The sequence below is a fragment of the Cetorhinus maximus genome, chromosome 7, assembly GCF_964194155.1.
Source record: "Cetorhinus maximus chromosome 7, sCetMax3.hap1.1, whole genome shotgun sequence".
NCBI classification, from domain to species: domain Eukaryota; kingdom Metazoa; phylum Chordata; class Chondrichthyes; order Lamniformes; family Cetorhinidae; genus Cetorhinus; species Cetorhinus maximus.
In genome coordinates this window covers 34,404,898-34,431,092 of record NC_135885.1, presented here as the reverse complement: position 1 = coordinate 34,431,092, position 26,195 = coordinate 34,404,898, and the positions used below count along the sequence as shown (strand labels likewise).

The 26,195-nt window shown below is 42.4% G+C and overlaps 1 protein-coding gene across 2 annotated transcripts in view; it reads left to right on the top strand.

Annotated features, from left to right (window-relative positions):
• Window positions 1-26,195, top strand: part of nbeaa (neurobeachin a) — a 1,012,857-nt gene that overhangs the window by 174,659 nt on the left and 812,003 nt on the right. For both annotated transcript variants that reach the window (XM_078545316.1, XM_078545315.1), the window contains exon 10: window positions 6,794-6,927. In XM_078545316.1, coding sequence (XP_078401442.1) covers window positions 6,794-6,927 — 134 coding nt within the window. The remainder of the gene's footprint in view (window positions 1-6,793; window positions 6,928-26,195) is intronic.

The window sequence follows — 26,195 nt, the reverse complement described above, 5'->3', positions numbered from 1 at the left end:
CCTCAGAACAGGTCCCATCTTCCCTGGAACAGAGCCCAATTGTCAAGAAACGCGAAGCCTTCCCTCCTGCACCATCTCTTTAGCCACGTATTTAGCTGCATTATCCTCCTATTTCTAGCCTCACTAGCACGTGGCACGGGTAGCACTCCTGAGATCCTACCCCTGGAGGTCCTGTCCTTCAACTTAGCACCTAACTCCCTAAACTCTTTTTGCAGGACCTCCACCTTCCTATCCACGTCATTGGTCCCTACATGGACCACGACATCTGGCTGCTCACCCTCCCTCCTGAGAATACTGAGAACTCGATCCGAGATATCGCGGACCCTGGCACCAGGGAGGCAACAGACCATCCGGGATTCTCGATCTCTCCCACAGAACCTCCTATCTGTCCCCCTAACTATCGAATCCCCTTTCACTACTGCTCTCCTCTTTTCCCTCCCTCCTTTCTGAGCTGAGGGTCCAGCCTCGGTGCCAGAGACGTGACCACTACAACTTGTCCCTCGTAGGTCGTCCCCACCAACATTATCCAAAATGGTATACCTATTGTTGATGGGAACGGCCACAGGGGTGCTCTGCTCTTTTTGTCTATTCCCCTTCCCTCTCCTGACACTCACCCAGCTGCCTGGCTCCTGACTTTTAGGGGTGACTATCTCCCTGAAACTTCTGTCTATTACTGCCTCTCCCTCCCGAATAATCCGAAGTTCATCCAGCTCCAGCTCCGGTTCCCTAACTCGGCTTCTCAGGAGCTGCAGCTGGATGCACCTTTTGTAGGGGTAGTCATCAGGGACAATTGTGCTGTCCATGACTTCCCACATGCTGCATTCGGAGCACTCGACTGCCCCAACTGCTGCCTCCATTACCTACTCCTAATTTACTTAAAGGACTTTACCTGGCCCTACCCCACTGGGAGCAAGCTCGTCCGCAGCCTCTGCTTGACGAAGCCTCTCGAGCCAAAGCCTCAAAGCTCCACCTCCTTCACTGGGCCACTCACACACTGGCCGCTCCTCTTCAGCTTCCCCTCCTTTTATTTTCAATCTCTGCGCTCTTTTTCAACTGACTTGCCTTCAAGATCCGCGCTCTTTTTCAACTGACCTGCCTTCAAGATCCGCGCTCTTTTTCAAATGTTGAGTGCAAGAGTCCTTCTCCTCGATTCCCTGCTGAGTCGTGGTGACTGTGCTGACTTCTCCCAGAATGCTTCAGTCACTTTTCACCAGCGCTCTCTGTTGGATCCTTTGCCATTTCCTTGTTTTCCATTATCAATTTCTCAGGCTCTCTCTCCAGAAGACTAACACTAGCCTTAGTTACACTTTTCCTATTTAAATACTTGTAAAAACTCTTACTATCTGTTCTTATATGACTAGCTAGCTTTCTTTCATACTCTTCTTTCTCCCTTTTTTTTAGTCATTCTTTGCTGGTTCTTAAAACCTGACCAATCTTCTGACCTACCACTAACCCTTGCAGATTTGTACTGTGTCTCTTTCAATTTGATACTATCCTTAACTTCCTTATTCAGCCATGGATGATGCATTGTTCTCAGAGTCTTTCTTTCTCGCTGGGATATATCTTTGCTGAAGTTATTAAATATCTCCTTAAAAGCCTTCCACTGCATCCCTACTGTCTACCTTTATTCAGGTTAAAACATTAGACTTGGACTCATGCTTCTCCTTTTCAAACTGAACAGAAATTCTATCATGTTATGATTGCTGTCAACTATATGCTCTTTTAACTATCAGTTTATTGATTCATCCTGTCTTATAGTTCATTACCAGGTCCAGAATAGCCTGCTTCCTGGCTGGCTCGAGAACGTACTACTCTAAGAAATTGTCCAGAATAGACTCCGTGTTCCAGGCTACCTTTGCAAATCTGGTTTGCCCAATCTATGTGTAGATTAAAGTCCCCCATAATTATTGCGGTACCTTTCTTACATGCCCCATTTATTTCTTCCTGTGTACCCTGTCCTGCTATGTAACTACTGTTAGGGGCCTATAAACTTACTCCTACAAGTGACCTCTTACCTTTACTATTTCTTATTTGTACCCAAACTGATTCTACACCTTGCTGTTTTGAGCCAAGCTCCACTTTCACTGTTATACTAATGACATCCTTAATTAACAGAACTACCCCACTACCTTTTCCTAGTTTCCTACCTTTTCGAAATGCCAAATACCCTTCAATATTTTGGTCCCTGCCTTGGTCACCCTGCAACTATGTATCTATAATGGTTATCAGATCATAAAATTTATTTTTAGCTGTGCTAGCAATTCATTCATTTTGTTGTGAATGCTGTGCGCATTCAGATAACCTTTAAATCTGTCTTTTTAACATTTTTCCACACTCTGGCCTTATCTGCTGGTGCATTGTTAAATTTATATTCTCCCTCCCTTCCTATCACACTCGCTACTCTGCTCTGTTACCTTGTTGTTTCTCTTTAATTTACCATATCTTCTCCTGCAAGCCTCTTCTACCGCTCTAGCTATACGACTTGCCAGAACACTGGTCTCAGCACGGTTCAGATGAAGACTGTCCCAGCATTACAGCTCCCATTTTACCCAGTACTGGTGTTAGTGTTCCACGGATTGAAACCCATTCCTCCCACACCAGCCTTTGAGCCACACAGTCTAATCTTATTTACCCTAAGCCAATTTGCTGGTAGCTCAGGTAATAATCCAGAGACTATTACTTTTGAGATTCTGCTTTTTAATTTGGCCCCTAGCTGCTCATAATCCCTAAGCGGAACCTCTTTTCCTAGCCCTATCTGTGTTGTTGGTACCAACATGGACTGCGACTACTGCAAGGTTCCCTCTAGCCCCAAGCAGATGCCTCGAACCCCGGCACCAGGCAGGCAACACAGCCATCTGAGCTCATGCTCTCGGCTGCAGAGAATTGTGCCTTTTCCCTGACTATACTGTCCCCAACTACCACCACTTCCCTATTAGCTCCCTCTACTTGAATGGCTTCCTGTACCATGGCCAGTTTGCTCATCCACCCTGCATTCACCACTTTCACTAATACAGGCTGCATGAACCTGCAAAGGCTAAGGCTCCTCCACTTCTACCTCCTGGGTTCCCACATCTGCCTCACTTGCAGTCACACCCTCCCTTCCATGACCACAGACCAAATCAGAAAATCCTATCCAAAGGGATGTGACTGCTTCATGGTATGAAGTGTCCAGGTAACTTCTCCTCCTCTGCAGCTCTGTTCAGTGACTCTGAGATGAAGCTCCTCAAGCTGCTGATGCTCACTGCAGACATATTTGCCCTGGATCACACGCACGTACAGAAACTCCCACAACTTTAAAAAGAGATATGAATTTCCCAACAACCAATGGAAAGACTTTCACTGTAGCAAATAACCTACATCAACATTGACCAACATTACTCAGTAGGCAACTAATACACTAAACTACAGAAAATATACTTTCCCCATTAACTAATTAACACAATTGAAAACCCCACGTTACATTTATACGTTATACTGCAATCTGAGCAGACATGTTGCCTTGTAGATAGGGCCTCGAAGCCCTCCAGCTTTTCAGTGGGCACCTTCTCCTTGCCATACCAGAGTAAGTCTTCCAGTATCTTTTGAAAGTCCCTTCACTCGATCGTCTGAATATCATTGTGTCTCTTTTAATTTAATGTCCTAGAATGTCAGATGGTGCAATCATATTGAACTCTGCCCAGAGACAGATCCACGTGATTTGGTTGTCATGGGGAAAGAGGTCCAGTTTTCAAATCTTGACAAGAAGGGGCAGCTAGTCTTTCTGGATACGGATTCTTGGACTCAAATCAGTGGGAGCCATTCAAGGAAGAGGTAGTGAAAGTTCAGAGCAAGTATGTTCCCTTAAAGAAAAAGGCACAATTTTACATCCCGCAGGCAGGCACGCGCCCGACCAGATCGGGTGTAAAATTATGCGCGATGACATTGCACGCCCGCGCGATATTTCGTCTCAAATTCCACGCTACATTTATACATTATGCTACACTCTGAGCAGACATGTTGCCTTGTAGATAGGGTCTCGAAGCCCTCCAATTGTCGACGGGCGTGCGCAAGAGTTGGCAGTGCGCCCGCCAACAATTAAGAGGCCTATTAAGCCCCTTAAACAAATAATTTAAAGCTATTTTTCGCTGCCCGTCCAACCTTATGATTGATGGGCGGGCGAAATGGCCAGGCAACCTTTGGATTCTTTATGAAACCTCATCCACGGGCAGGATGAGGTTTCCAGCAGTAATTAAAAAATATAAAAATTCTTACACATCATTTTTAATATGTCTCTGTTCATGCGACTGAGTCACATGTGGGGACATGTTTCTCACATTCTTAAAATCTCTAGTTTGGTATCCGCAATACTTCAGCTCTCTGATGCAGCTCTGTGCCCTCAGCGAGCTTTCAGTGCACACTCTCCCGTGCGTGCGCGGACTTCAGCGTCTGCCACCCCCACCCCAGCAACGCTGAGTCCCTCAGCGCACCTTTCACACTGGCTGTCCGTTAATTGGCCAGCCAACATGAAATCGCAGCCGGGGCCCGATCGTGGGCGGCGGTCCGTTTTCTGGCTGCTCCCAGGCGCACCCACCTGACGACCAGAAAATCCTGCCCAAAGAGTGGGACTAACAAATTCAGATCCATCTGGATGTCAAGAGGCTTAAAGGAGAGGAAAAATGGGAAGCTTATGACAGATACCAAAGGCTCAACACTGCAGAAAACTGAAAGGAGTGTAAAAGGTGTTGGGATGAAATTAAAAAGGAAATTAGGAAACCAAAGAGAGGGCATGAAAACTTATCAGTAAGTAAAATTGAGGAAAGCCCAAATTCTTTTAATATAAATACAAATAGAACAAGAGGATAAGTAAAGAAAGAGTAGGGGCTGTGAGGGTAACTGTGTGGAGGTGGAGGACATGGGGTTCTTAATGAATATATTGTGTCTGTCTTCACAAAAGAGAGGGATGATGCAGACATTGGAATCAGGGAGTGTGAAATAATAGATGAAATTAACATAGTAAGAGAAGAAGTATTAAGGGGCTTAACATCTATGAAAGCCCACAGGCCTGGACAACATGTGTCTTAGACTGTTAAGGGGAAAGAAATAGCGGAGGCTCTGACTATCATTTTCCAATCTTCTCTGGCTACAGGTGTGGTGTCAGAGAACTGGAGGACAGCTAATGTTGTACTGTGGTTTAAAAAGGGAGATAGTGATAGACCGAGTAATTACAAGCCAGTCAGTCTAATCTTGGTGGTGGAAAAATTGTAGAGAAAAATTCTGAGGGCCAGGATAAATTTTCATCAAAGACAATCTGCATGGATTTGTTAAGGGAAGGTTGTGTGTGACTAGTATTGAATTTTTTGAGGAGGTAACAAGGAGGATCAGTGAGAGTAGTGCATTTGATGTAGTCTGAATGGATTTTAGTAATGCTTTTGATAAGGCCCCACAAATCAGACTGGTCACAAAAGTAAAAGCCCATGGAATCCAAGGCAAAGTGGCAAGTTGGATCCAAAAGTGGCTCCGAGGCAGAAAGCAAATAGTACTGGTTGATGGGAGCTTTTTGTCACTGCAAGGCTGTTTCCAGAGGGGTTCCACAGGGCTCAGTATGACGTACCTTGCTTTTTGTGGTATATACCAATGATTTAGACTTGAACATAGTGGGTATGATTAACAAGTTAATAATGAGGAAATATCTGATAGGCTAGGCTTATTTCTTTGGAACAGAGAAGGCTGAGGGGAGACCTAATTCAAGTATATAAAATTATAAGTGTCCGAGATAGAGTGGCGCCAACAACAAAAAAAGCAACCCAGAACGACATCAAACAAACACTTCAAATGTAGCATTGTGGTAGAATCTGCATGTCACAATTGGTCTGTTCAGCCATGAGCAAAAGTGTACCATATGAAGCTACCCCATCCTCAATGGATTCAATTTGCTGCATGGCCATCATCATACGCAGATGGAAGGATGTCAATGTAACGACAGACTAGAGTGGATAGGAAGGCAGTATTCTCCCTTATTCGAGGGGTTCAGAATCAGGAAACATAGATTTAGAGTAAGAGGTAGGAGGTTTAGAGGAAATTCGAGGGGAAATTTTTTCACCCAGAGGGTGGTGGGAATATGGAACTTGATGCTGAAAGGGCGGTAGAGGCAGAAACCCTCCTAACATTTAGGTTTTGAGCAGTGTCTTAAAGGAGGACAGAGAGATTTAGGGAGGGAATTCCAGAGCTTAGGGCCTTGGCAGCTGAAGGCATGGCCACCAATGGTGCAGCAATTAAAATTGGGAATGTTCAAGTGCCCAGAATTGGAGGATGCAGATATCGCAAAGGGTTGTAGGGCTTGAAGAGATTGCAGAGATGGGGAAGGGCGAGGCGGTTGTAGGATTTGGGGGGAAAAATGGGATTTTAAAATTAAGGCAGTGCTTAACTGGGAGTCGATGTAGGCTCAGGGGGTGATGGATGAACAGGACTTGGTGTGAGTTTGGATATGCACTTGAAGTGCTGCAACCTAGAAGGCCCAAGTGATGGACAGTGGGAGGAGAGTGGATGGCTACTTTTTGGCCAGTGTGCACGTGATGCGCTGAATGGTCTCCTCCCATGATGTAAAATTTTGATTTCTATGATTTCCTCACAGCAGTTAAGTGGCATGACTAATCAAATTTGCGTGCCATCACTGTGTGGTGATAATATTTGTGTGACTGTGTTTCCACATTGCCCAAGTAAACTAATATTTTAATACTTCATCTCAGAAATTAGATGTTGAATACATTGTTTTAGATCAAGTAATATTTTTTTGTTGTGTTCTGCTTTGCTTTAGGATGTAAAAGCTATTGTGACACACTCGATTCACAGTGCGATCCATTCTGTTGGCGGCATTCAGGTTCTTTTCCCACTTTTTGCACAGTTGGACTGCCATCAGCAAAATGACAGTCAGCTGGAGACCACAGTCTGGTAAGTATTAGAAGAGAAACGTGTCTGTACAAAACCTCAGTGCTTGGACTGAATATTCTGGAAAAACGTCTCAATATAGATGATAGCTTCATGCTTCCTTCAAAGTGGGAGCATTGTATTGTTTCAATTTGAATCAAATAACATAATACTTGGGGCCATCGACTATTTCTTAATTCCCAAGTCGTTTGGTGAAGTGACAGGACATTTGCAAAAATATTTTGCTTATCAGCAATAACTCGTACTTATATAGCATCTTTAACAAAGTAAGATGCCCTCAGGCTCTTCACAGGCGAGGTACAAAACAAAATTTGACAACGGGCCACATAAGCAGGTATTAGGGTGGATAATCAAAGCTTGATCAAGGAGCTAGGTTTTAAGGAGTGTCTTAAAGGAGGACAGAGAGGCAGAGAGATTTAGGGAGAGAATTCCAGAGTGATTAAAATTAGGGATGCTCAAGTGTGCAGAATTGGAGGAGGCAGATATCTCAAAGGGTTGTGGGGCTTGAAAAGATTTCAGAGATAGAGAAGGGTGAGGCGGTAGAGGGATTTGGGGAACAAAAATGGGATTTTAAAATCAAGGCAGTGCCTAACTGGGAGTCAATGTAGGCTCAGTGAACTCAGGGGTGATGGGTGAATGGGACTTGGTGTGTGTTTGGACATGCTTAACAGTTTTGTACAACGTCAAGTTTACGGTTGTAGAACGTGAAAGATTGGCCGGGAGTGCTTTAGAATCGTTATGTCGAGAGATCATGATAAGCAGATAGAGTCTCAGAGTTTTGCAGCCTGGAAAAAGGCAATTTGGCTCATTGTGACGGCGCTGGTCATCATGCCCCTATCTACTCTAATCCCTTTTTCCAGCACTTGGCCCATAATCTTGTGTGCCATGGCGTTTCAAGTGTTCATCTAAACACTTCTTAAATGTTGTGAGATGAGCTGAGGCAGTAGTAGAATAAGGCCTTAAGTAACTTAAGTTACCATTACATCTGTTATGTCTGGCAGTTAGGCTCTATTAGAGAATATTAGACTATTTATGGGTTGCATCAGTCGTTCAATGCTTTTTATCTAATTTTTGTATTGATTTTCTGTGTCATCTTTGGGTCTCCTTTTACTGTTTCTTAGACAAGGCACTGGAGGAGGTTATTTGGCTCCTTGTGTTTATGCTGGCTCATTCCTAGAGCAATACAAAACTAATTCCAATGCCCCAGATCCAAGTCTCATGCTTCAAATATTTATAAAATGATTTCCCCTTCCTCCGCTCTGTGACAAACATTCCATGTGTCAACAACAGTGAATGTCAAGATGTTTTCTTTATCTCTGTCTTCTCAGTCTTCTCTACCCTGTTGAAAATGCTCCTTCTATCTCAAGTCTGGCTTCATCATTATGAATTCCTATCCTTGGCATTATATTGCTGAATCTATGCACAATTCTCTAACTGTGGCCAGACCAATGTTTTGTACCCTTGGCCACCTTTTATAAACCTTCCAGTGGAAAATTGCATCTTTATATACCTTTATAGAGGTATTTATTTATTTATTTATAGAGGTTCTTGCCGCTTGAATGGACAAGATGGACAAGAAGTTTCATGCCTTTTGAAAAATGTTCTGCTTTTCTATTCTTACATCTCACTTCCCCATATTATACTTGATCTGCCACCTTGTTTGCTGGTTCACTTAATTTAAAAAGTAACAACAAAGCATCTGCATAATTATGGAAAGTGCTGGTATTTACCTTATCTAAACCCTTCGTAATTTTGAACATTTGATAAGGTTAGCTGTTATTCCCCTAGTTAGCTTCTTAGACAAGTTTAAGCTACATCCTACCATGCAGCTGTTCTTTATCTGAGAGTAATTCCAGATGTAAATGGGCATATTGCTCCTGTTCCATAAGATACAGTTGCTGCAGTCCAGCCTCGTAACTCTGTAACGAGAACAAGTTTCAGGACTAGCTGCATAAGCCAGTTATATATGGCTAGGGCTACCTTTGTGATGCCACATACATGCTGATTTATGCAAAACATGGGGTTAAATTTTATTGTATAGCAGTTTCTATCTTTTCCACTTTCCTGAAAATTTACATTGATCTGCAAGTGTTTTATGGCCTTCAGTAGCAGGCATGGAGAGAGAGAGGGAATATTGAGGAACCTGCTCAGTGATTCCTAGAGCATGAGTTATCTCCAGTCTTTGGAATGAATCAGCATTACCACAACAACCTACAGCAAAATATTGGGACGTTTGATCCCTGGTGCTTTGCATGGTCAGATTTGGCACTGGTGCCAGTGAATTATAAATACAATTCCATTCCCTTGGGTGTGGGAGACGAACAAAAGTTGCTGCATCAATTTTTGTATGGCCAAATCATATTGGCCGGAAGGACATTTGACAGTTAAGTTTCTTCTCTTGTACATGTACATACTTATATACATGACTCATTCCAGTAGATTTATTCTTGTGCATGTTTTGGAGAGAACTGAAGCCCCAAATCTGTGTGGCAAATATGAATTGGTTGAAGTGAAAATGCTTTTTTTTAAACTATAGTTTGATGCTACAAACAAAGTAGCTGTGTTTAATGCTACTGAGCTGTATACTCCAAAGGGTATAGCATAGATGAGGTGAGAGTGACTGCCCTTGACATCAAGACAGCATTTAACAGAGTGTGGTACCTAGGAGCCCTAGCAAAACTGGAGGCAATTGGAATCGGGGAGAAATCTCTCTGCTGGTTGAAGTCATAGCTAGTGCAAAGGAAAATGGTTGTGGTTGTTGGAGGTCAATCATCTCAGTTCCAGGACATCACTGCAGGAGTTCCTCAGGGTCGTGTCCGAGGCAGTCGGGTGGGCGTGGTTACCATTGACCAGAAACTTAACTGGATTAACCATATTGGGATGTTTGATCCCTGGTGCTTTGCATGGTCAGATTTGGCATTTTGGCTAAAAGACCAGGTCAGAGGCTAGGAATCCTGAGGCGAGTACCTCACCGCCTGACTGCCCACCATCTACAAGGCACAAGCCAGGAGTGTGATGGAATACTCTCTACTTGCTTGCATGAGTGCAGCTCCAACAACTCTCAAGAAACTTGACACCATCCAGGACAAAGTAGCCCAGCTTGATTGGTAACCCATCCACAAACATTCACCCCTCTCCACCACTGACTCAGCAGTGTGTACCTTCTACAAGATGAATTTCAGGAACTCACCAATGTTCCTTAGACAGCACCTTCCAAACCCATGTCCACTACCATTGAGAAGGACAAGGGCAGCAAACATGTGGGAGCATCACCATCTGGAAGTTCCCCTCCAAGTCAATCACCATCCTGACTCGGAAATATATCGCCGTTCTTTCACTGTCGCTGGGTGAAAACCCTGGAACTCCCTCCCTAACAGCACTGTGGGTGTGCCTACACCACAGACTGCAGCGCTTCACAAAGGCAGCTCACCTCCACCTTCTCATGGACAATTAGGGATGGGTAATAAATGCTGACCTAGCCAGCGATGCCCACACCCCATGAATGAATAAGGGGGAGAAAAAGAAAGATGCCCTTTGGGTACAGCAATCATAGCTGTTATCATTTCAATTGTACAACATTGTAAATGAAATCTAAAGTAAAAACATTCTCTCTGATCATTTGTCATTACTGATGACAGAAATGTAAACGCATAAAGTTAAGTTTTGCGTCCTATTTGTGGGTGGTTATAGTATTTTTGATTTGGTGCTTAGGTAAGTAATGTGGCCAACTGAGGATTCCTTTGTGTCCAAAGCAGAGATCTTGTGCAGCGTCATTAATTTGGATCTAGTTGCCACTGATTTTCTATCTTTAATGCCAGGATTAGATTTAGATGGCTTATTATACTACTAAGTTTCTAATCTTTAAAAAAACTAACTATCCTGTCTATTATTTAAAATCATAAGGATTCTGGCTGATAGGTTATATTGAAAGACTTAGAAAAATGGGATCTTACTGGTTAGAACAATGCAGATTGCAGGTCGACATGATGGTGTCTAAAATTATGAAATGAAAGCGTAGTGTAGATAGTAGTGGACTGTTTCCCTTAGTTTAAGAAATCTAAACTAAGGAACCATAGATACAAGATGTAAGAGATTTGGAGCACGGAGCAAGAGAATTTTTTTTTTTAGTTATGAGACTGCAGAATTAATTTACAGGGCTGGCAGTTGAAGCAGAAATTTTTAACTTCAAGATTATATTGGATAGCTCAATGAAGGAAAAAAGGATAAAGGGATAAAAGCAAAATACTGCAGATGCTGGAAATCTGAAATAAAAACAGAAAATGCTGGAAAAACTCAGCAGGTCTGAGAGCATCAGTGGAGAGAGAAACCGAGTTAACGTTTCAAGTTGTATGACCCTTCTTCAAAGCTAAAGAGAAGTAGAAATGTGATGAAATTTATATTGTTTAAAGGGGGTGGAGCAGGTGAAGCTGGATAGAAGGCCAGTGATAGGTGGAGACGAAGGAGACATTGACAAAGATGTCATGGACAGAAAGACAAAGGGAGTGTTAATGATAGTGGTAAGGGCTAATGGAAGTACTGATAGTGGCATGAAGGTAAGAAAGCAGAATGTGTTAATAGCAGAACAAGGGGGAACACCCTGTGAAGGAACAACATGGAATAATTAACTGATGGCCCTTTAGGGGGTGGCGTAGGGGGAGAGAGCAGTGGTTGGGGAAAAGGATAGAAACAGGGATAAAAAAGGGGATAAATCAATGAATAAATGCATAAAAATGAAAAGGGGATAAATTTTTTTTTTTTAAAAAGAAATGGGATAAAAAAGGGGTGAAGATAGAGGAGAGAGTTCATGGTCTGATGTTGTTGAACTCAATGTTAAGCCCGGAAGGCTGTAAAGTGCCTAATCGGAAGATGAGATGCTGTTCCTCCGGTTTGCGTTGGGCTTCACAGGAACATTGCAGCAGGGCGAGGACAGACCTGGGCATGAGAGCAGGATGGTGTGTTGAAATGGCAAGTGATGGGAAGGTCTGGGTCATGTTTGCGGACAGACCGAAAGTGTTCCGCGAGGCGGTCACCCAGTCTGCGCTTGGTCTCCCCATTGTAGTTTCCAATTTCCAGTTTCCTGGTGCCAACTGCCTCCTCTTCACCATTGTCGCCCAATCCCTCTACACCTCCATCCCCCACCAGGATGGCCTGAGGGCTCTCCACTTCTTCCTTGAACAGAGGCCCGAACAATCCCTATCCACCACCATTCTCCGCCATCTGGCTGAACTTGTTCTCTCGTTGAACAATTTCTCCTTTGTCTTGTCTCACTTCCGCCAAGTAAAAGGTGTGGCCATGTGTACACGCATGGGCCCCCGTTATGCCTATGTTTTTGTGGGTTATGTGGAGCATTCCTTGTTCCAGCCCTACTCAGGCCCTCTCCCACAGCTCTTTTCTCAATGCATGGATGACTGCATCTGTGCCACTTCATTTCTGGTGATAGACTGTCCACCAATATTCATTATAAGCCCACTGAAGCCCACAGCTACTTCGACTACAGCTCCTCACACCCTGCTTCCTGTAAGGACTCCATCCCATTCCCTTAGTTCCTTCACCTTTGTCACATCTGTTCCAATGATGCCACTTTCCAAAACAGCGCTTCTGACATGTTTTCTTTCTTCCTTAACTGAAATTTCCCACCCACTGTGGTTGACAGGGCCCTCAACTGTGTCCAACTCATCTCCCGTGCCTCTGCCCTCACACCTTCCCCTCTCTCCCAGGACCATGATAGGGTTCCCCTTATCCTCACTTTTCACCCCACCAGCCTCCGCATTCAAAGGATCATCCTCTGTCATCTCTTCCAACTCCACCACTAAACACATCTTCCCCTCATCCCCCCGTCAGCATTCCGTAGAGACTGTTCCCTCCGGGACACCCTGGTCCACTCCTCCATCACTCCCAATACCTCATCCCTTTCCCACAGCACCTTCCCATGCAATCACAGAAGGTGCAACACCTGCCCCTTTAACTCCCCCCTCCTCACCATCCAAGGGCCCGAACACTCCTTTCAGGTGAAGCACCTCGTTCAGTTTGGTCTACTGCATTCGCTGCTCCCAATGCAGTCTCCTTTACATTGGGGAGATCAATTGAAGACTGGGTTACCGCTTTGTGGAACACCTTCGGTCTGTCCGCAAGCATGATCCAGACCTTCCTGTTGCTTGCAATTTCAACACACCATCCTGCTCTCATGCCCACATGTCTGCCCTTGGCCTGCTGCAATGTTCCAGTGAAGTCCAACGCAAACTGGAGGAACAGCACCCCATCTTCTGATTAGGCACTTTACAGCCTTCCGGATCTAATATTGAGTTCAACAACTTCAGACCATGAACTCTCTCCTCTATCTTCACCCCTTTTTTGTCTCCTTTTTTCTATTTTTTAAAATTTATTTTTATTTTTTATCTCTTTCTTTTCATTTTTATTCATTTATTCATTGTTTTATCCCCTTTTTTATCCCTATTTCCATCCTTTTTCCCAACCACTGTCCCCTCCCCCCCCACTCCACCCCCTAAAGGGCCATCTGTTGCTTGTTCCATATTGTTCTTTCATAGAGTGCTTACCCTTGTTCTGCTATTAACACATCCTGCTTTCTTATCTTAATGCCATTATCGGCACCTCCTTTAACCCTTACCACTACCATTAACACTCCCTTTGTCTTTCTGTCCATGACATCTTTGTCAATCTCTCCTTTGCCTCCACCTACCACTGGCCTTCTATCTAGCTTCACCTGCTCCACCCCCCTTAAACAATATAAATTTCATACATAGAAACATAGAAAATAGGAGCAGGAGTAGGCCATTCGGCCCTTTGAGCCTGCTCCGCCATTCATTATGATCATGGCTGATCATCCAACTCAATAGCCTGCTCCCGCTTTCTCCCCATATCCTTTGATCCCTTTCGCCCCAAGAGCTATATCTAACTGCTTCTTGAAAACACAATTCCACTGCTCTTTAGCTCTGAAGAAGGGTCATACGACTCGAAACATTAACTCTGTTTCTCCTATAGAGGATAAAGGGATATGGGAAAAGGGCAGATAAATGTTGGGGTTGGTTACTTTTGTGTAGAGTGACTATTGATGGAAACTGGTAAGGCTGAATTGCTTGTTTTCTTGTTGTAACTTGCATGTATTTCTAAATGCCACCAAAAGGTAGAGGTTTGTGATGAGTGCTTTGTATCAACATTTGAGAACTAATGGTCGCATTTGAACATATGAATTAGGAGCAGGAGTAGGGCATTCAGCCCCTTCAGCCTGCTCTGCCGTTCAGTAAGATCATGGCTGATCTGATTGTAACCTCAACTCCACATTCCCACCTATCCCCTATAACCTTTCACTCCCTTGCTTATCAAGAATCTACCTAGCTCTGCCTTAAAAATATTCAAAGAATCTCTTCCTCAAAAGGCAATGGGAGCAGAGTTCGAAAGACTCATAACTCAGAAAAAAATTCCCATCTCTGTCTTAAATGAATGACCCCTTATTCTCAAACATTGACCCCCAGTTCGAGATTTTCCCACAAGAGGAAACATCCTTTTCACATTCACTCTGTCAAGATCCCTCAGATTAAGAGTGTGTGTTATCATAGCTGCCTGCTCAAATTGCTGTGACCATTAAAAATAGCCTCCAGTTTTAGCAATAAACCTATGACGTAATTATAAGAATATAATTTGTATATTTTCTAGTTTTGAAATAAAAATGAGAGTATTAAAGGGATGGAACTTTGCCCCAAATCATGGTATATGTTACTGATAACAAAATGTACTTTGATCAGTGGAACTAGGTGACTCTAATGATAAATCAACTAACTTCTGTCTGTGCCAAAAGTCAGTTAATTTTAAGGCAGAACAATTTATTAGTGATTTTAGTTTTGCAACCAAAAGCAAGCAATTCAGAAACAGTATCAAATGCTATGAAATAAACATATGGCTACATCTAATTACATAGAATTTTGAGCATGGAAAAAGGCCAATCGTTGCCTATGCTCTACACAAATCTTCTCCCACCCCTCTTCATCTAACCCTATCAGCATATGCTTCTATTATTTTCTCTCTCAATGCTTATCTGGCATCCCCTTAGCTGATTCTATTCTATTCACCGCTACTACTCCTTGTAGTAGAGTGTTCCAGATTCTTATCGCTCTTTGGGTTAAAAAAAAAGTTTCTCCAAAATTTCCTATTACACTTGTTTGTGGCTGTCTTGTATGGCCCTTAGTTTTGGTCTCCCTCATAAGTAGAAATATCTCTATTTCTAACCTATCAAACCCCTTCAGAATTTTTGAAGACCTCCAATTGGTTCACTCCTCAGCCTTCTCTTTCCTTGTGAACAGAGCACATTTTTTATGGTAATGCTGGTACTGCTGTACTAAGGACATCCATTCTACAGCCTTTGTGGCATGAATAATAATTTTAATCTTTGAAAGATAGGGATGTTATCAATATCTAATCAATCAGGATCAACTGCAACCAACATGGTGGGCATGTTGAGTTTGATTAGAGTTTAAGACAGCATACAACATCCTAGCTATACAGCAAAAAGTTTTATTGAGGTCCTTTTAGATCTATGCAGACTCTTAGCTTTCCAGGTTTTTGCACTGCCACCGTGCTGTTAATTCATTCTGTAGGAGTTGTCACGTTCTTGATTGTTTCATGTGGTGAGTAATGTGACTTGTGCCTTAGTCCTTTGTTTTACCAAAGATGACCTCAGAGGTCGCATGACTATGGCAAGCCACAGTACACAAAAAGAAACTAAGGCATTTCTCCAAGTAGCGAGTACTGATTCATGTTGGGCAGGAAGGCTGGCATATGTGAACAGCTCTTTCTTTCGATCTTCTTTCTCTTTTATTTTGGGTGCCTCATGTCTTCATGACCTCTCAAACTAGTCGAGTCTTAGAATGGATCTATCCTTAGTTTCTCTCCAGCGCCTACTGTACTGAGACCTTCCAAAGTCTCTTACTTTATACCCTTCTTCAGGGGTGGATCTAGATGGATGTTGACAGGCCTTCTGGTCCTGTAGAGATTTACTTTATTTGAAATATTATAAAATGTTGAGTTTTGTCTAAAGCATCAGGTGAAAAACCTGCCATTAATTTTATCCATTTGCTATTAACTTCATGAGCCTTCTCACATACGTATTGGCTTGAGCAATCAGGCTCTTAGCTCATCCTTTCCTTATCTCATCTGTATCTCATCTCAAGCTGTCCTCCCTGACCAGTTCCATCCTTCCCAATAACCTTCCATCTCTTATTATGACACGGCTGATGATGTGTGCCAGACGGATCAAATCCACAAGGGAAACGTGGTTGCACTATTGCTGCAGTTTTGCAATTTGTATTTATTATGAGATGTGTGCATTGAATTCATAAGTAATAAGTCCACCAGGGCCTTTGGAGATTTAAAAAAATAAATTAAAATATTTATTAACAAAATACAAAAGATTTCAAGCACATATATAGGACTACAGTTAGTACTATGATAACTCCTAAAATTCCAAATTAACCTGATTCCCAGTTACACTCCCTTTAAGGCAATGGTCCAAAATGGATTTTAGATTTAAAACAGCCAACACATTAACACAATACCCACACGACAGTGGAATTCCAAATGGCTTTTCCCTAACTTCAGTTTTGTTATATAGCAGACTTATGCACCAATGCTGGAGGGAGACTTCATTGCAACTATTTCACACACTCCTGTTAGATTTTACATGGCCTTCTGCCACATAACCTTTCATTCTCCTTTATATATGTTTCTCTCTTCTTAAAATGTCAATTCTATTGTTCCATATGTCTTTGAAACTGTATCTTCCTCATAATATAAAAACTTTCAAGTTGCCAGTATATTGTCAATAACCCGTTCGGATAAATAAACACATACCTTAGCCTTGCTTATCTGGTTAGTTGTAAACAGACTAAGACCCCTTTGAAATCCCAATCACTTCATTTATTTAAAAATGCAAATTCCCTTCACACCTTACCTGCTAAGGCAGCATCCATGTTTACTCATTAGCATGTTACTCATTACTCATTACTCATTAGTACCTAGCTTCTTTTGATGATTTCAAACTTGCAGTCTACTTCACTTCAAATGTAATTAAATCACACACACACCCAATTATACTTACTCCCATAAACTTACATCACAATAAACCAGAAAAATATTATGAAAATTATAATGCTTTCATCACACTCTCGCCATCAAACTAAATTCCAAAATTTTCATTATCCACAATAAAAATAGAAAGAGCTGGAAGAACTCAACAGTTCTGATGGGGTTTCGACTCAATGTTAACTCTGTTTCTCTTGCCACAGATGCTGCCAGACCTGCTGAGTTTTTTCAGCACTTTGTTTTTATTTCGGACTTCCAGCATCCACAGTAATTTGCTTCAATTTCATTATCCATATCTGTCCTGTCACCACTTATTTACGCCCAAACCTGTTCATAAGTGGCCACTGAATCCAGTGTCCTTGTTTCTTATTAGACTGTTTAGCCATGGTGAATCACCAAGGTAACTCTTATTCCTACATTCCAATTAACTTTTACATTTCAGCAGGCATGCTAATTAAGCAAGATTAAATGAAAAGCTTAGCACAGTTTGTGGTATGGTTGTCTATTTTTACATTTATCCAGCTTTGTACCCTTGTTCGGGCTTTCTGTCAACCGAACAAGAATCATTCCATTGGCCTGTTTCTAGGGAAACAACGCTTGCAACACTAACCTATTCCTTTACTGATTTCAGGCTGACTACTAAATATATGTTTATTTTAAGCATATTTCTAATCTCTAAAAGCTGATGGTTGGGGTGCTGTGATCCTGAAAAACTAATTTAACCTTGTGCAGTACGTGTTCCCTAACAAGTCTCATTAATAATGACCATGAAACTACTGATGTCTTAAAAACCCATCTAGTTCACTAATGTTCTTCAGGGGAGGAAATCTGCCCTCCTCACCCAGTCTGGCCTACATGTGACTCCAGATTTTCCCCAATGTGGTTGACTCTTAACTCCCCTTTGAAATGGAAAACAAGCTATTTAGTTGTAGGTGGCACACCACTAACTGCTCAAGGGCAGTTAGGGATGGGAAATAAATGCCAGCGATGCTCAAGAACAAATAAACGAAAGTATCTGCGAATGGTACTGAACACATGCAGTCATCAGCAAACGTCCCCACTTTTGACCTTAGGATGGAGAGAAGGTCATTGTTGAAGCAGCTGTAGATGGTTGAGCCTAGGACAGTACCTTGAGGAACTCATGCAGAGATGTCATAGGGCTGAGTGATTGGCATCCAACAACCACAACCATCTTCCTTTGCGCTCGGTATGACTCCAATCAATGAGGTGAAAACAGATCTGGACAGGTAAACGAATCAAAGTGTGGCAGGGAAATCTTTAATTGAACAATAGGCTACCTTTAAAGAGGAGGTAGTTTGCAAGCAGTCATGGTATGTTCTCCCTCAGGGGAAAGATAGGACAAACAAAGGCAGAGCTCCCTCAATGATGAAAGAAGTAGATAGTAAGATGAAGTAGAAAAAGGGTGCATATGATAGAAATCAGGTTGACAGTTGAAGTGAGAACCAGGCTGAATAAAGAAAGTTCAGAGGGCAAGTGAAAAAAGCAATAAGAGCAGCAAAGAGAGAGTATGAGAAGAGATTAACAGCCAAGGTAAAAGATAACCCAAAAGCCTCTTATAGGCTGATAAATAGTAAAAGGGTGATAAAAGGAGGAGTAGGGCTGATTAGGGACACAAAAAGGATTTCTGCATGGCTGCAAAGGGCATGACTGAGGTGCTAAATGACTACTTCGAGCCTGTCTTTACCAAAGAAGAAGATGTTGCCAAAGTCATGGTGAAAAAGTGGTATTTGAGACACTAGATGAACTAAAACTTGCGAAAGAGGAAGTATTAGAAAGGCTGGCTGTACTTAAAGTTGTTAAGTCAGCAGGCCTGGATCAGATGCATCTGGAGAAAGTGAGGAAACTGAGGGAAGTGAGGGTGGAAATTGCAGAGGCACTGGCCACAATTTTTTAATTCACCTTAGATACCGGGACTGAAGAATTACAAATAAACTACCCTTGTTCATAAAAAGGGTGGAAGAGCGGCCCAACCATGGCTAACAAAATAAATTAAGGATAGTATTATATCCAAAGAGGAGTCATATAAAGTTGCGATAAAAAATAGCAAGCCTGAGGATTGGGAGCAGTTTAGAATTCAGCAAAGGAAGACCAAGAGATTGATGAAGAGTGGAAAAATATAGTATGAGAATAAACTTGCAATGGACATAAAAGCAGACTGCAAAAGCTTCTATAAGTATGTAAAAAATAAAAAAAGATTAGAGAAGACAAATGTCTTACAGTCCGAAATGGGAGAATTTATAATAGAGGACAAGGAAATGGTAGAGCAATTAAACAACTACTTTTGTTCTGTCTTCATGGAGGAAGACACAAATAACTTCCCAGAAATGCTAGGAAACCAAGGGTCGAGTGAGAAGGAGGAATTGAAGAAATGCTGGAGAAATTAATGGGACTGATAGCTGATAAATCCCCAGGACCTGATAATCTACATCACAGGGTACTATAGGAGGTGGCCGTGGAAATAGTGGATGCGTTGGTTGTCATCTTCCAAAATTTTATGGATTCTAGAGCAGCCCCAGCAGATTTAAAAATGGAGGGAAGGAGAAAACACGGAATTACAGACCGGTTTGCCTAACATCAGTAGTGAGGAAAATGTTAGAACCTATTATAGAGAATGCGATAACAAGACACTTAAAAAAATATCAACGGGATTAGACAAAGTCAACATGGATTTATGAAAGGAAAATTATGTTTGAGAAAGCTATTGGAGTTTTTTGAGGATGTTGTGGTGCCTTCTAGGAATCGACCATAGGAGACTCAGACACAGGGTAGCGATTGTTTTATTCAAGTGAACACAGGGAGAGTGTGCCTTAGATTGGCTAAAATGGAACTCTCCCAATTACAGGAAAACCATCTTTTTTATACACAACTAGTCACATACACATTGCATTAAACAAAATCTAATCTTGTCAGTACATAATCACATGATAAGCAGATGTCTCCAGTCCCTGGCACTGTTTGTCTTTACTCTTATCTGTTTATCCTCATCACATCCCCCCCCCCCCTTCTGTATCCTAACCAGTTAATCCTTTATGGTGTACAAGGTTTGCCTGAAGAATTCTGCTGACATTTGGTTTTACTAATAGATGTCCCTGTTTAACTCTTACAAGGACGTGACCAGCAGAATAGATAAGGGAGAACCAGTGGATATGGTGTATTTGGATTTTCAGAAAGCTTTTGATAAAGTCCCACATGAGAGGTTAATGTGTATAATTAAAGCACATGGGATTGGGGATTGGCATTGATTGAGAATTGGTTAGCAGACAGGAAACAGAGTTGGAATAAATGGGTCTTTTTCAGAGTGCCAGGCAGTGACTAGTGGGTTACTGCAGGGATCAGAGCTATAGAGTCCCAGCTATTCACAATATATATCAATGATTTGGATGAGGGAGCCAAATATAATGTTTCCAAGTTTGCTGATGACATGAAACTTGGTGGAAATGTGAGTGTTGAGGAGGATGTTAATAGGCTTCAAGGAAATTTAGACAAGTTGAGTGAGTGGGCAAATACATGGCAGATGCAGTATAACGTGACTAAGTATGATGTTATCCACTTCAGTAGGAAAAACAGAATGGCAGATTATTATTTAAAGTGTGATGAATTAGGAAATGTTGATGTCCAGTGGGACTTGGGTGCCCTTGTACACCAATCATTGAAAGCAAGCATGCAGGTGCAGCAGCAATTAATAGGCAAATGGTATGCTGGCCTTCATTGTGAGAGGACTTGAGTATAGGAGCAAAGATATCTTACTGCAGGTGTATAGGGCCTTGGTGAGACAACACCTGGAGTATTTTCCTAAGAAAGGATATACTTGTCTTAGAGGGAGTGCAGCGAAGGTTCACCAGACTGATTCCTGGGATGTCAGGATTGTCGTATGAGGAAAGCTTGGGTTGACTAGGTCTGTATTCACTGGAGTTTAGAAGAATGAGCAAAGAAAATTCTGACAGGGCTGGACAGACTGGATGCAGGGATAATGTTTCCTTTAGCTGGGAGGTCTAGAACAAGGGATCACAGTCTCAGGATACGGGGTAGGTCATTTAGGATTGAGATGAGGAGAAACTTCTTCGTTCAGAGGGTGGCGAACCTGTGGAAATCTCTACCACAGAAGGCTGTGGAGGCCAAGTCACTGAATATATTTAATTAAGAAATAGATTTCTAGACTGTAAAGGTGCCAAAGGGGTATGGGGAGAATGCGGGCATATGGCATTGATATAATATGATCATGGCTGATCCTCTGAATGGTGTAGCAGGCTCGAAGGGCCGAATGACCCACTCCTGCTCCTATTTTCTATGTTTCTATATTGCTAACTCGATTGAATTTTCGAGGAAGTTACAGAGAAGGCTGATGAGGGAATGCAGTTGATGTGTGTACATGGATTTCCATATGGTATTTCATACAGTTCCACATAAGCTTGTCAGCAAAGTTGAAGCCCATGCATAAAGGGGACAGTGGAGGCATGGGTATGAAGCTGGCTGAGTGACAGGAAACAGCAGTGAATGGTGGTTTTTTGGACTGGAAGAAGGCATATGGTGCAGTTCCACAGGCATTGGGATTAGGACCGCTGATTTTCCTGATCTATTATAATAACCTAGACTTGTGTTTACAGGCACAATTTCAACATTTCCAGATGACTCAAAACTTGGGAGTATTATTAACATTGAGGAGGATAATGATAGACTTTAAGAGGCATATTGGAATGGGTGAACATATGGCAGGTAAAATATAATGTAGAGAAGTGTGAAATGGTAGGAAGAATGAGGAAAGGCAATGTGAAATAAGAGACATGATTCTAAATGGGGCACCGGAGTGGAGGCACCTGTGGGTATATGTGTACAAATAGTTGAAGTTGAAAAGGGAGGTTGAAAAAGCGGTTAAAAGGCATAAAGGGTCTTGAGCTTTATAATAAAGACATAGAATACAAAAGCAAGGAAGTTACGGTGAACCTTTATAAAACAGTGAATCGGTCTCAACTGAAATACTGTATCCAGTTCTGGGTACCACACTTTAGGATGGATTGATGTGAAGGCTTTAGAGAGGGTTCAGAAAAGATTTATGAGAATAGTTTCAGGGATGAGGAACTTCAGTTATGTGGATAGGTTGGAGAAGCTGGTGGTGTTCTCAATGGAGGCAAGGTTGAGGAAAGATTTGATGGAGGTGTTCACAATCATGAGGTGCCTGGTCAGAGTAGATAGGGAGAAACATTTCTCATTGGTGGAAGGGTTGAGAACCAGAGGACGCAGATGGAAGTGATTACCAAAAGAACCAGAAGTGACATGAGGAAAAATTCTTTATGCAGCAAGTGGTTAGGATCTGGAATGCGCTGCTTTCAAGCTTGGTGGCAGATTCAATTCTGGCTTTGAAAGGGATTTAGATAATCTGAAGTGAAAAAAATTACAGGGCTACGAGAAGAAGTGGGGGAATGGAAATAGTTGAGTTGCTGTTATGGGGAGCCAGCATGGACACAGCAAGCCAGATGGATTTCTGTGCTGTTACAATTCTATGCTCCTATTCTGTGCTTTCATTTGGTTAATATTTTGGTTAAATGCATTTCTGCCTATTTTACATGATGGCAAGAAGAATGGCTGATTATTAATATGATAAAATGCAATTGAAAATTTTCTTAAGGCATCTCTTGATGTGAAATCACCTTGCATTTTTAATGATCTGGTCCAGTAAATTATTCTGAAAAGTATTTATGCATTGAAATTGGGACCATTTAAAAGTCTTTTTGAAATGAATTAAGACTGACAGTACAGTAAGTCCTCACTTTAAGTCGCTCTGCTTAACATAGTTTTGTTTTAAAGTCATTTATTCTTTAGGGCCTTTTTTTTTGACTTGCGTCACCATTTTTTCTTTAATGCCACTTGCATGCATAGTTGGTGCCAGAGTTGCGCATTGGTGTCAGAGTTGTGCGTCATCATTGTGCGTCATGGCGGATCAGCATACAGTTAGTGAATAGAAATCCTATTGACAAGAACCTGTGGAAATTCGGACAAAGAATGCTGGAAAACCCAACAATGTAATTGAACGGTTTGGGTAACCACCTGTGACACAGAATTAAATGTTTTCTTCAAATGGTAAAGAATGCTTGGGAAGAAAACCATTGGGACAACTAAATGCAATGTGCAGGGATAAAGTGAAATATGAAAACGTACTGCAGCATTTCAAAAGCACTGCAAGGGCAAGGTTTCTGAACTCTACAAAGGAAAATATGGCAGAGATTTTCTGTGGATTTAGGGAAAGGGTCAGAGGACCAGACATTGGGGCATCTCCTATGCATCTAATCAGAATCTAGAATAATCAAATTATATAGTGCAGAAGGAAACCATTGGACACATCATGCCTGTGCTGGATCTTTGAAATAGCAATCCAGCTAGTCCCACCTCTGCTCTTTCCCCATAGCCCTACAATGTTTGGTCTTCAGTTTGTACTGTATTTCTTTTATATTTAGTGACTTAATTTGCAAGTATTTCAGCTAGGAATGCACAGTGCTGCACATGTATGCTACAGTATTTCAACTTGTGCATTGGTGTTTCTGGGCGAGAAATGCACAAAGGAACCCAACTCTGCCTTTAACATTGATTCCTATGGGAACCTATGACTCACGCAAAGTCACGATTTTCAGGAACACAACGATTGTACTTAAAGGAAGTTGTCAGCTTTAACCTATTGTAGCCTAGGGGGTTAAATTGGTTAGGTTCTGGTAACGGGTGTGGGATTGCAGTGCATGATTCACTGTGCAAGTTCAGTGGAATGAAGACTGCCTGTTCATCATAATGATTCCTGTGTGCAGCTAACACTCTCCACAATGTTCACTGGCTGCATGCATTTGTATGGTCTCAATGTTGTTTGTAACTTGCACTGCTTAATGCTAGCTTGCATCACTTAAAGGGGAGAGGTGCATTGTCGCACCTGGGAGGTGCATTGTCGCACCTGTTGCTGGGAAGGAGATAAGAATGGCTGATCATGGTAGAGAACAGTCCCCTAGGTTTTTGAATGATGCATTGTAGGTCCTGGTGGAGGAGGTCAAAAGGAGGGGATTTGTACTGTAACCATGGGGCAGGAGGCCCTCCAGACACATGATGAGAAAGCAGTGAGAGGAGATAGTTGCTGAGGTCAATGCCAGGAGCATAGCCCCAAAGATTTGGATGCCGTGCCAAAAGAAGATTAATAACACTACAAGAGTGGCCAAGGCCTGTGAATGCATCTTCAAATGCCATACCTTACCAACTGCACAACTCCCCTCAGCCACATTCCATCACTCACCTACTAATAATCTCTATCAATCAGAAATCATGCCAAACTTTCGAATGCTTCATCTCTCGCTCACACGATTCACATTGTCGCAAGCATAATACCAATTTCTCACAGTTTGCACACACTGGTGGCTATTCAGCCATGGCAGCCTCATCGCTCAAACAGATTGCATAACACTCACTGACATAGTTCCCTCTCTCTTGCAGGAGAAAGTGGTGCACAATTGGAGGCAGCAGGAACTAAACAGGAGAGGTGCGCCTGTATATTCTTACCTCCATGGAAATTAACATTATGGGAAAGGCCATTGCTGAGGCTGTGGCTACCAATGGGTCCGAAGGCACTGAAGATGACAGTATCCTCAAACCCAACCCTCCTTACATCTCACTTCTCCCTCATTCCTAACTCTCTGCTGACTTACAAGTTGCAGATGGTGCAAGCATATACATATTACTGTCCCCTCTCCCCTCACTGCAACCCACCCTTTTCATTTCAGATACACAAGGACTGCAAACTGCCGAGGCAGTAATGGAATAATGAAGAGAGTGAAGGTGAAGATATACAGTCACAGCTACCAGCTCAGATACTGACACAAGATGTAATTTAAAGGATAGCATAAAGGCAGGATATGCATGGGTGAGACACAGGACACAAGTGTGCTGCAGCTATTGCAGGGGAATGTGCAAGTGCCACCCTGCCAAAGAGCAAGGTCTCATACTAGTACTGCTGTAGAGTACTCGGATAAAGCTTTCAATAAATCATGCTATGGAATAAGGTTGATCGGTGCAAATGCTTGGTGCATTGGAAGGCCAGCTTGAAAGCCTGTGTCCACTGTCAAGGAGCATGGAGAAGCCTAGCACCAACTCTGCACTGGTCTATGCGCAGAGCTTGGAGTCCATTCTTTCCAACATGGAACAAGTGGCCACTCCATCTACACACCTGTGGAGCCCACCGTAATACTGTGTCTGATGGCCAATGTCTCAGCTTCCATTGCAGCACAAGCCATAACCACCCAAAATTTAGGTATTGCAGTGAAAGTTCATACTGAAGTCATGCAATCCCACCCTGCTGCTATGGAAGCTCAGACTGTTGCTATCATGGCTCTGGATACCAGTGTGCAAACCAGTTTTCAGGGCATCACAGTAGTCCTGTAACCTGTTATCCAACAAATCTGCAGCCAGAAGATCCTTTGCGAATATGATCTCCTTCTGAGAGCCCTTCTGCACTTCCTCCTTCCTCTTGGCCTGTTTGGCCTCTGCTTCCTTCTCCCAGCCATGCTCAATGCCAAGAAGAAGCCGCACCAGGCCATCCCTCTCTGAAAGCAACTAGATTGTGCACAGCCATTAAGTCAGTTAAAAAAAAGTTGTTCACCTACCAGACCACTCCCTGTAGAAATTGAAATTTTCATTAAACCTGGGCAAGTTCCCCAAAACGTGTAGAATTGCAGCAGCAGCTGAAGAAATAATTCAGCTTGTAAGTAGTTGATGAACCCATTAAATAGTGCTGGCGGGGGTGAGGGTGCTTCATGTCGTTCAATGCATTTCAACTCTGTAAGGTTGAGAGGGAAACTTCGGCTGTAGTGTGGAGCTCTAAAATGGCAGCATGACATCAGATCCATTTTGCATTCTGATTGACTTCATGTTCTATCTACTCTACATGCTGCCAGTGGCCAATAGTTGCGTGTTCTAATCCTTTATCAATATGACATCCAGTGTACTTCATATCAGAAGTGTGCATGTGAGTTGTGGTGCCATTTTGGAATCTTAAAGGGACTCATAGCACCTGAAAAAAGACAGGTGCTGCCATGCCCAATTTATCTCTTGGGTTCTTTAGAAATGAAAAGGGGGTTTTCTTGTTTTTATTTAAATATAATTGCTGACTATTGCTGTTTACCAGTTTTTTCTGT